The sequence below is a fragment of the Canis lupus genome, chromosome 1, assembly GCF_003254725.2.
Source record: "Canis lupus dingo isolate Sandy chromosome 1, ASM325472v2, whole genome shotgun sequence".
NCBI lineage: Eukaryota > Metazoa > Chordata > Mammalia > Carnivora > Canidae > Canis > Canis lupus.
Genome location: NC_064243.1, coordinates 28,028,254 through 28,040,585, shown reverse-complemented (window position 1 = coordinate 28,040,585; position 12,332 = coordinate 28,028,254). Strand labels below are relative to the sequence as shown.

At 37.7% G+C, this 12,332-nt stretch overlaps 1 protein-coding gene across 1 annotated transcript in view; it reads left to right on the top strand.

Moving 5' to 3' along the window:
• AHI1 (Abelson helper integration site 1) overlaps nt 1-12,332 on the top strand; it is a 200,017-nt gene that overhangs the window by 169,311 nt on the left and 18,374 nt on the right. The window contains 1 exon segment of the mRNA XM_025422343.3: nt 8,045-8,103. Coding sequence (XP_025278128.3) covers nt 8,045-8,103 — 59 coding nt within the window.

The window sequence follows — 12,332 nt, the reverse complement described above, 5'->3', positions numbered from 1 at the left end:
CAGGGACTATGTCATGTTCAGAATTAAATTGCCAGCATCTAGTGCAAAGCAGGTGGCCAAAGAATGTTTATTGAGCAACAGAAGGAGCAGGTAGACGAATAGGAGCAGCTGTGCTGAGGTAACGACGACTCTCGCACGTCAGCCCTGAGCCCCATGAAAGCCCACAGCCTGGCATTGCATGCACTGGATATTCAGCAGTGCACAGGGGGCTGGAATGGCCTTCATAAAATGGTTAGGTCTCTGACAGTCTCTCCAGCTTCCTTCCTTAATCTCCCATCGCTAGGGAACAGTGCAGTCCCAGAAGGGATGGAAGATCCAGGTGATCCTGTAGTTTGCAGGAATTAAAGAAAGAGAAGTGGAAGTGGTGTTCTGATGCTTCCTGCCCTTCCTGTTATCTGCAGTCATTTTTCATTCTCCTTGAATCCGGTCTCTCTTGGGCCACCAGGAAATAAATGCATGGAAGCAGAAATTATTTACCAGTTTGATGCTGGACACATATAGTATTTGGAGCATGTGACTAAGCACGCTTTTTAAAGATTTTACTTATTTATTTTGAGAGAATGAAAGAGAGCGCACATGTGCACAAATGGGAGGAGAAAGGGGCAGAGGGAGAGAGAGGAGCAGGGAGCCCAATGTGGGCCTCAATCCAGGACCCTGGGATCATGACCTGAGCTGAAGGCAGACACTTGACTGACTGAGCCACTCAGGTGCCCATACCCTCTTAAAGATATTGTCAAGTCCCTAATTTCTTACTCCCAAGTTGACTTTGTCTCTTCTTCAAAAAAAAAAATATATATATATATATATTTTTTTTTTAATTTATCCATGAGAGACACAGAAAGGCAGAGACATAGGCAGAGGGAGAAGCGGGCTCCCCATGGGGAGCCCAAATGTAGGACTCCATCCCAGGACCCCAGGATCACGCCCTGAGCCAGAGGCAGACACTCAACTGCTTGAGCTACCCAGTTGCCCCTGACTGTCTCTTCTTGAAAGAGAAGTCATTAGACATGAATTTTCTCTACTTCTCATCTCTCTCTGTATTTCTGTTAGTTTCACCTTCCTTCTCCAGCTGCTTTCAAATCTCAATGAAAGAAGCACGTTTCTATAGTTGACCCCTCCACTTGTAATTTTGTTTTGTTTTTTTAAGCTTTATTTATTCATGAGAGTTACACAGAGAGGCAGAGACATAGGCAGAAGGAAAAGCAGGCTTCATGCAGGAAGCCCAATGTGGGACTCCATCCCCGGGACTCCAGGATCATGCCGAAAGCCAAAGGCAGACACCCAACTGCTGAGCCACCCAGGCATCCCCCTACTTGTAATTTTGGTCATTTTGCCATCCCACATTCTTCTAGCTCTCACCCCATCAGTGATCCCCATCCTTATTCCTCCACTCCTTTGACATCTTCATTATTCATTTCACACCTGTGTGTTGAATGCCTGCTGTTTTCCCAGGCACTCTGGTGGGGTGTTGTCTGAATGGTATAAGAGCAAATTAAACAGAAACAGCCCCTCCATTTATAGAAGTTACAGTCTAGTGAGTGAAAGTCATTGTAATTAGTCATGAAAGGAAGCATATGAGCAGTGAAAGGACAGTGAGTATGTATGAGGCCATGTGGTGAGAGGTAGATGGTTAGTTTTTATGAAGAGGATACATTTGAGGCACCAGAAACCACGTGTGCAAAAGCCCTAAAGTGGCCAGAAATGCTCACCAGAAAAATTGGAAAGTCGACTCTGGTCACAGTGCGGGTAGGAACAAAGGATAAAGTGCAGAGTGGAGGAAAGGACCAAACCCAGCTGTTAATAGACCAAGTAAAGAAATACCCCCAAAGTTGTGGGTCATTACCACCACTGTCTCCCAGCTGCTTCTCTTTCCTTTTGTAACACTGCCCTTCCTGCCCCTTTCTCCTTCTCTGGCTCAGCCTGCCACTGTCATACAAGCCTTTTCCAACATACACGCTGCTGCATCTTTTTTGTTGTTGTTTTATATTTTTCTTTAACATATTTTTTCTAGATTATCTCTTCTACCCCCATAGTTGCAGATAATACTTTGGTATTTCAGATGTATCAAATTCTATATCTATAACTCGGGCTCCCTGAATCCCCAATGTGTATTTCTAATTGCCTACTAGAAATTTTTATGTAGATATCATTCTGGAATGTCTGATCTGATATGCCCATCATCTGCCTCCTCCTTTAGGGATTTTTCTCTTGAAAGAGCTGGCAGATAGTCAAACATCAGGGGGTTTTGCAGCACAAGAGGATGATAGACTTCTGCATGAAATGCAAGAAGAACAAATAGAAATGGTCCCTGACCTAAGCTTGGTGAGGTCAAGAAAGCTTTTCAGAAGAATTGATTTCCAAATTGAGTTTCATGGGAGGAAGGGCATTCCTGGTAGACCGAACAGATCCATACGAAGGCATGGTGTATTGGGGCCACCACAAGTATTTCATCATGGCTTGGGCTTGAGATGCAAAGTTTAAAAATAGAAAGTGCTGAACCTGAACAAGTAGACAGGATTAAGAAGGTTCCTATATGGCATGTTAAGAAGCTGGATTTTATCCTGAAGCTGGAGCCACCGGAGGATTTAAAGCGTGGAAGACAGCATGATCAAATTGATTGTTTCAAAAGCTCACTCTAGAGATGCCTGGGTGGCTCAGTCAATAAGCGTCCAACTCTTTTGGCTCAGGTCATGATCTGAGTTGTGAGACCAAGCCCATCGGGCTCTGTGCTGGGTGTGGAACCTACTTAGGATTCTCTTTTTCCCTCTCCTCCCCCACCCCCAAGCTCGTGTTCTCTCTCTCTCTCTCTCTAAAAAAAAAAAAAAAAAAAAAAAGGCAAAAAACAAAAGCAAGCTGACGTCAGAAGCTCTGAAAAAACTAGGGAAAAGCAGCACTAAAGGAAGTAAGACCAGGAGAAGCAATAATTCAAGCCAAACACAATGAGAAACTAGGACCTGGTGACTAAATCCATGTGAAAATAAAAGAAGAATCTAGGTTTCTGATGTGAACATCTTGGGACTTAAGAATATAAGCAACACTTCAATTGGAGACTCACAAAGTTGACAGTGTCTTTGTGGCAGCCAATTGCAGATATCTTTTGAGCATCTATGGAACTCAGGAGAGATGTGCTGAAAACTCAGACTTCCTAGGTAGTTTTGATGAAACGAAGTGAGTTTTCAGAAAAAAAAAAAAAAAATGTGTATACAGAATTTGCTAAAAACTGGCGATTGCCAAATAATTTTAAAGAAAACTTGAGATCTGGTTTCATGGTATTGATTTGGAAGTCATTAACCTAAACACACTGGTTAAATACATGGGAACAGAGGAATATAGAGAATGGAAAGGACAAAGGGCAGAAGGTAATTAGGGATGTCAGCTTTTTTAAAAAGTGAACAGAGAGGAGAGATCACAGGAGGTATATTGGCATGAAATGGCCCCCTGGTCCCTGCCTTTAGCAGTCTTCACTCTTCCATTCTCCCACCTTTGATCCACCTGTTCCCAGCCTACTGGAGATGAGATACTTTGCCAAAATAGAAATCAAGTCATGTGACCTACTGGCTCAGAAATCATAGTTGGCTCAACATTGTCTATAAGGTCCAAATCTCGTAAATGTTTATCTAGATCCCACACCTTGAAGATTGAATTGAATTCTGACCTACTTTTCATCTTCTCATCCTCCTGAGTAGGCTACCCTGCAGACATTCTTCAAACCTTTGCTCACCCTGTTTTCTTGAACTGTAGAGTTTTTTTGTGCCTCTCCAATTACCAGAATTGCAATTCATCTCTTAAGATCTTGCTAAATGCTCCATCCTCTGTGAATACTTTTTTAAAGATTTTATTAAAAAAATAATAAGATTTTATTTATTTATTCATGAGAGACACACACAGAGAGAGAGAGAGAGAGGCAGAGACACAGGCAGAGGGAGAAGCAGGGAGCCCAATATGGGACTTGATCCGGAATCTCCAGGATCAGGCCCTGAGCTGAAGGCGGCACTAAACCACTGAGCCACCCGGGCTGCCCTCCTCTGTGAATCCTTCTCAAAAACCTCAAGTTACAATTCAGGGCTTCTGTTCCTTTATTTCCATACATTTCCTTTTTTACCTTTATCATAATGTTTGTCTCCCTCTGCTTTGTTGGTTGTATCCACATCTTTCCCCATTATATCATAAACTCTTACAGTCTACTCAGCTTATACCCCAGGATGTGTAGCACAGTGCCTCACTTACAGCGTAGCATTTCATAAATATCTGTTGTTGTTGTTGTTGTTGTTGTTGTTGTTTTAATTAGTACTGAAAACTACAAATCGTGAACCAAGGTGAAGACCTTCGCATTTTGTTTAATATTTTTTTAAATCCAATCTCACAATCCCTCTTTTTTTTTTAAGATTTCATCTATTTATTCATGAAAGACACAGAGAAAGAGGCAGAGACATAGGCAGAGGGAGAAGTAGGCTCCCCACAGGGAGCCCGATGTGGGACTCAATCCCAGGACTGCGAGATCATAATCCGAGTCAAAGGCAGACGCTCAACCACTGAGCCATCCACGCACCCCGCGTTTTGTTTCAAAACTGTGTCTTCATGTAGGGAAATATTTTGTCCTTAAGGAAATGCATCATAATTTACATAATCAATTACAAATAATCATAAACCAAAGAATCAACAGCAAACATATGAATATATAAAGTTGTAAAATTGTGCTCCTGGAAACAGTTTTAGCAACAGAGGAAATCTAGGCGAGCTTGTCTAGTCCAGTTGTCTATAAACTCTTTTTTGTAGAATCCTATTCTTTAGGGCTCTGGGGAGTTGGGCTGGGAAGACAGGGTTTGCCAGACCACCAAACCTAGCTTCACTTAGAGTAATTCTACATTTAAGTGTTTATATATAAGGCTCTCAAACAAAACTGTTCTGAAAAAAAAAAAAATAGTTTGTTCTTAAATCAGTTTGAAGAAAACAGAACTGTACCCTTCAGGCTACTTCTGTAAGCTTGGTGACTCTGGGCCTCCATTTCCTCATCTGTAAAATACAAGAACAGTGCTACCGTAGAGTTCATGCTTTTATTCTGAGCGCCGTCTTGTTCATTTTCAAGTGAAAAACAGATCCCAAGAGAAGTTAAGTGGCTGTGCTCATTAACAGAGAAAGTTAATGACAGAGCCAAGACTGGTGGGTGGTGGTTTTCCTCTTTTTTTAAATTCCTTAAAGTGAGTATAAGTAAATTACAGATATTAATTATATGGGCAACGGAGAACTATCAGAAGGTATTATAAACAGCATGTAAATATAGAGTCCTACTGTATCTTAAATTTGCCTTATTTAAAGCTCACTAGTGTGCTAGCTACAACAGACATTGCTTGAACATTTACCTAATTTTACATTCATTCTTCAAGTTTACAGAAAATTTTGGGTGAGTTGTTTGCATGGCTCATTTCTCTTTTACAGAGCTATTTATGAGTTGTTTTCTTTGTAAATCTCCATGAAATCAGTGGAGGCACTTAAAATCATGCCATTAATCATTCCTTTCATGTTTAAGTCTCACTGCATCTAAATGTAAAAGCATCATGGAGAAGCTGTGAGGGTTTGGGAAGCAGGAGCCTCTGGATTCTGATCCTTTCATTCATCTCCTTTGATTTGCTCATCTTCCTCTCTTCATCCCCTCCTCTCCAAATCAAGGGTATCCGTGAAGAGGAAACAGAGTCACAAAAACTGAGTGGTGTGCGTGGACAGGAGGGAAAGAAGGGTAGTGGTGCTCCTTGGCCTTGTTTATGGTGGGGGTGGTGCTTACGGGCTGATCGTGTTCTAGCCTTGGGGGCTTTTATGTTAAAAGAAAAAAATGAAACAAAACAGCTCACAGAGACACCTCCTTCTTCCCCCTCCTTCTGCCTCCATGGGTAACTACCCATATGACGTGCTGCTGCTGAGACCAAGGAATGAGTGAGTAAAGGTGTTTAGAAGTGGAATATTGGTCCGAATTAAATAAGTGTCCTTTAACAAATAAGTATTAAAACTTTGTAACGTGGATACCCTGTTAACTTGGGATTCATAGGATTTGAACACAAGCCATGAAAAAGGACTTGGGTGTGCCAGTCACTGTAACACAGTATACAGTAGGAAAGAGCAGGGACGGTGTCAAACCCACTTAAGACACTTTTTGAGGGCATGACAGCACCCATTTTACATGAACAGTCTATTAAAAGCAGGTCTGGTAAGACCTGCATGTGGCAATACACTGTTACTCATTTGTCAGGGTCACAAATAATTAAAAGTAACATTGACTTAACAGTGATGTATTATTATCTGTCTTCTTTTCCCTCAACCTTTGGAGTAGGTTCCGATTTTTATTAGAGCTGTTATGTTGAAGGTTTTTTTTTTTTAATCCAGAGTTTTACAAAGTTTCACACATTATACATACATTTATGATAAGATACTGGCCTTGCCATGGGCAAAAAGATAGAAGTAATACTTATTAGACCATATAAAAAATAAAATTAGTATTAATTAAATTAATTTGCTGTGTTTGGAATTTATTTCATAAGTCTAGGGCAAAACTAAAGAAATTCAGTTATAATTGATGCTGAGTTTAGATTTTGATGGCTTTCTTTACTTCTTACTCTGTCAAGTTGAGGGCAAATAGACTGTTTGTAGTCTGAATTAGTCCTTAAATTGAATTTTTTGTGTGTTTGTATTTTTTTCCCCACATTTTAACTGAGTCCGATCATCTTCACCTGTAGAGAAAAATCAAGGTGTTACTTATTCTTTTGTTGTTTTGTGAAATTGAGTCACTTGCTACAACATCCACCTTTCACCACAGTCTTCTTGTTCTTTTATTCTTGTTTTTATCCTATGCTTGATTTAAAGCTATAGAGATAGCAATAATATGACATAATTATGATCCAGAAAACAATATCCTCTTGAAATCTTTGTGATGATAAGTAATACCTGTTTTAAGATATTCAGTGCAAATCTTGCAGAAATCTGATTGTGAAGGAGGAAATCTACAAACCGAAATAAGCTTCGGGAAAGATAAGGCTTGGAAAGCAGTAGTTGCTCAGACAACTTAACCCTGAAAGAAAAGGTTGTACTCCTTTTCTTTCATTTTGGATTTTTTTGAGATTTTTTTTAATTTAAGTAATTAAATAGATATGGTATATCCCTTTCGTTTGTATATAACTCAAAACTTTAACATAGGAACAATGTATATTTTCTATGTGAATTTTATTTATTTTTTTAAGATTTTATTTATTCATGAGAGATACACAGAGAGGCAGAGACAGGCAAAGGCATAGGGAGAAGCAGGCTCCATGCAGGGAGCCTGATATGCCCTGGGCCGAAGGCAGACGCTTAACTACTGAGCCACTCAGGTGTCCTTCTATGTGAATTTTAAAGGAATCTTTCCATAACATGTAACTATCTTAAAAAAAAAAAAAAAATTCGTAGTCAATTTTATAGCAACATTGGGCTGATTTATTAAAGACTATCTCATATCAGACACCATTTTCCCACCGTATACTTTCATCTGGAGTTAATGCTTGAATTCCTGATGAACCATCTAACACGATGCTCAGTATAATCTGGCACCACTGGAAGTGCTTATTAATTTGTTTTCCCCCAGGAAGGTGCCATTAATAAAATATATCCTGAACAAATTTTGTAGAAGACTGTTTTCAGATCAAAATTTTACATGATATCATCAAGGTGAAAATATAAACAGTTGCATGATATCATCACTGTGAAAATATAAAGTATACCGAAAAAATGAGGAAGAAAAGCTGCAGTGTTGAAAGATAAATTTAGAACTTAAGCGATCTCCCACATAGTATGTCTAGATTAATTTAGACTGATTCACACCTGACTTTTTTTTGCCACATACCTGAAAACTGACTTTGGGTATAAGTGCTCAGATGATGTGAAGAACCATTTGGTTTTCCATAAGAGTAAATACATGTTTCTGATAGACAGACATGTTCTCTCCTCATTCAGCAAGTTGTGACTATTGCCTGCATTATCTTCTCCAAGTCTTGCCTCACCAATTGTTGTTCTTCTTTCACAGCAGCCAGTCATTAAGGACAAGTCCCAGGATTTCAGACTGGGCTCAGAGTCCATGACACAGTAAGCAACTTCTCCTCCTAAATAATTTGTGGTGATAAATAGTTGGGTTTGGTTTTTTTTTTTTTTTTAAGGATTATTTCTTCATTTCTCTTTTTAAGACATTACAACCAAAAGTTAAATTTTAGATCCCTGATTTTGAAAGAGGTAAGCTAGATTAAGGAGAATATTTTAATGGTTGGATATTGAAGATATATATAAGTTACAAGAAATAATAGTAAATAAAATTAAAATATCACACTAAATTTTTGTTTTTGTGGGCCTGTTTTGTCTTTTATTTTTGAGTAACATTTTACTTTTTTTTAAATTTTATTTATTTATTCATGAGAGAGAGAAAGAGAGAGAGAGAGAGGCACAGACACAGGCAGAAGGAGAAGCAGGCTCCATTCCATGCAGGGAGCCTGACATGGAACTCCATCCGGGTCTCCAGGACCACACCCGGGACTGAAGGTGGCGCTAAGCCACTGAGCCACCCAGGCTGCCCTATTTTTTTTTTTTTTTTAAAGATTTGATTTATTCATTTATTTGAGAGAGAAAGGGCTCTTGCATATGCACACGTAGGTGGGTGGGGGTGCAGAGGAAGAGGGGAAGAGAATCCCAAGCAGACTGCCTGCTGAGTGTGAGGTCTGACTCGGGGCTCAACTCATAACCCTGAGATCATGATCAGTTCAAAACTTCTGATGCATTGACAATCTAACTTACAGAAATTATCAAATAAACTCATGTATTATCTCACAAGATAATGTTTCATTCTACAGATGAAAGACAAACATGATTTTTAAATGATTTTTAAAGAGTCACAAAATCATGACCTAACAAGATTCCTTAGAAATTCTATATCCCGTCTGTTTTCTAGTCAAGAAAACTAAGGAGAAAGGCCTTGCATAAATTTCACAGGACATGTCTGTATCAGTGCACAGACCAAGACCAAAGGTTCCCAGACTACTGGGGTATTTACTTTTTAAATTATATTTAGTATGGTCAGGCTTCTTGTTAAAATAACATCTTGTTGGAAGCTTAAAAATTTTTCTTTCTGAGAGAAAATCCATTGATGATGATGTAACTATCTATAGCCTCGTATCACTTTGGGGCATGCTCACATTATCACATCTGATTCCCACCATTTCCCTGCAGACCAGTATCCTGATCCCTGTCTTACCTATGGCGAAACAAGATCTTCAGGGCTGAGACTTGTTTCAAGTCACTGTGGGTACTAAGTGGCAGACCCAGTTCCAGAACACAGTTCCTCTGTTCCCTAATCTACTTTTCTTTCCAGGCTTTCCTGTTGTGCCATTCATAGGATACAAACATACATCCCAGGTCTTTCCAGTTTTTGTTCTTATTACATCTGCCAGGAGAGTTCTCAGTTCATTCTCTAAAAAAGTGAATTTTTTTAGAACAGTTGATAATGCAGTCATTGCCCCTAAGGAGTAGTATATATACTCAATGACTTTATGCTAATGACTATATATATATATATATATATAGTACTCTGGATCAGTGAGGACAAACTGTTTCAACAACCAAAAAATAACCATCTTTAATATGTTATGACACCACTGCTCTTGGTGTTTTTGAACATTAGTTTTATAAAAAAAATTTCAGGCTTTTACCTAAAATGCAAAATGAGAGACTGTAGTCACTCTGACTGCATTGGATACCTATTTTCAAATGATACAGAGATCATTCCACACCATACTCTACTTATTAAGGTTTAAAAAAAAAAAAACTCACAAAACATCTCAGCTTCTAAAGGCTGTTAAAGTAGCTCAACTTTTCTTTTTGAGCATAGAGTACTTACGAAGCTTCTCAAAATAAATTTTTCATGAGAAGTTCAGATATGTCTAAATGCTCAAGTTCATCTGCAGCCTTTGGGCTTTCCCTATAGTAGTAATTTCTTAGAAGTAAGGATGAATTAAGATACATTTCTCATGACCTGAAAACTGTAGGCGAGTCCAAGGTGGAAATATTACAGCCCAGTATGTACAAAAAAGTCATTTCTTTATTTCTTTAATTTACCCAAATGAGTCCATAGTACCCAAGTAAATGGACACAGACCAGTTTTTTTGTTTCTTTGCATTCTTGCCATTCAGTTTGCAACATCTACTTATTTAGTTGGTTGACCAGAATATATAAATAAGCCATATAGGACCACCTCTTACCACTTCCACTTGAATTTGTCTTGTTTATTCTTTATTTTTTTAGAAATGTCAATCACTTCTGTGCAAGTAAGTTTTACACACTTTAGTATTGCACTTCCTTTTTAAGATCATCATGAAGAAACTCCAATAGGTTAATTTAACAAAGGCATATTCTTAAAGGTCTCAAACTTTCACCTTTTGTACCTCATACCCCTATGATGTTATTATCTACTGCCTAGGTTAGAGTTTGTAATGAAATTTCTGTAAATAAGTTACAGTCCTTAATAAGTAGTATTGGTATTTCTTTGTCATTAATGTATTTTTAACTTGAATTTGTTCAGGTTTTTTTTAAAACATAATATGTTTTATTTCATTAACAGCTTTCTTTGATCAAAGAAAACTTAATTCAGATGGTCAGTCATATTAAAGTCCTTTATTTAGGAACACTCAAATGTGAACTGAATGAATGAATTAAATCTCTTGTTAATATAGTGAAACCATAAGAGTTAATTCTAAGTATCCTGTCAGTCTTCCACTATGTATTGATTCCATCTTTATAGTAATTCTATTCCAGACACACTCAGTTTCTCTTTCTGTCCATAAGAAAGAAGTAGTTTCTTTTCTCCCTAAAACACCCTGTTGTTTGCAACCTCTTTATTTTTCGTTTAAGTTCTTACTCTATTCATTTTTCAGCCTTTTTCCTTCTTTCTTTTTCTTTTCTCCCCTTTGTGAGATCAGACCCATCCATTGTCAGGTGTGTGACGTCACAATGTTCTTTATATATTTTAAATATGTTCTTCATCAGATACGTGATTTGCAGATATTTCCCTTTTGTTCTGTTTTTTCTTTTCATTCTCTTAACAGTGGCTTTCAAAGAGCAAGCTTTATTTTGATGAATTCCAACTTTCCAGTTTTTTTTCTTATGAGTCATGCTTTAGTTATAGTATCTAAGCAACCTGGCCTAAAGTCACAGGAGTTTTCTCCTATGTCTTCTTGTAAAAGTTTTATAATTTCAGGTTTTATGTTTGAATCTGTGATCGGTTTTGTGTTAATTTTTTTATATGGTGTGAGGTTTGGATCAGAGGGTTTATTTTGTTTTGTTTTACATTTGTGTATCTGGTTGTTCCAGTACCATTTGTTGAAAAAACAATCCTGCCTCAGATGAATGGCCCTTGTGCATTTTTGTTGTCAAATCAGTTGTCAGTATATGTGTGGATTTGTTTCCAGACACTCTGTTCTGACCCATTGCTCTCCTTTTCTGTCTTTACATCAATAACACACCATCTTGATTACTACAGCCTTATAGTATGTCTTGGAATTAGGTATTATTGGTCCTCCAACGTTGTCATTTTTTAATGTTGGTTTAGCTATCCAAGGTCCTTTTTAAGTCTGCATGAATTTTAGAATAAGCTTCGTAGCAGCCTTCTAGAGCTCCAATTGGCATGCCTTGAATCCACAGATCAGTGTGGGGGGAACTGACATGTTAACAGTGTTCAGTAATCTGACTCATTTAACGTGATATATTTCTTCATTTATTGAGGTCTCCTTCAATTTCTTGCAGCACTGGTTTGTTTTTTGTTTTTGTTTTTGTTTTGTTTTGTTTTTCCTTTTTTTTTTTTTTTTCAGTTTTTAGGGTATAAGTTCTACACGTTTGGCTCATTTATTCCTGAGTATTTCATATGTAAATGATACTGTTTTCCAGTATCAGTTTATAATTGTTTGTTGCTCATTTATAGAAATACCATTGACTGTTGGATGTTGAACTTGTATTACGCCATCTTAATGTCTTTTTAGTTTTAGTAGCTTTTTTTAGTATATTTTACTAGATTCTCTACATAGACATTCAAGCAAATAGAAAACAGGTTTAATTTCTTCCTTTCCAAATTGAATGCCTTTTATTTTTATTTTTATTCTTATATTTTTGCCTTATAGCATAGGCTAAATCTCCAGTACAGTGTTACAGTATCAAATAGAAATGATGAGAATACATAGTGTTACCTTCTTCATGATCTTATGGGTAATGAGTGGGAAAACATTTAGTCTCTCACCATCAAGTATGATATTATCATAGATGTTTTTTATAAATCTCTT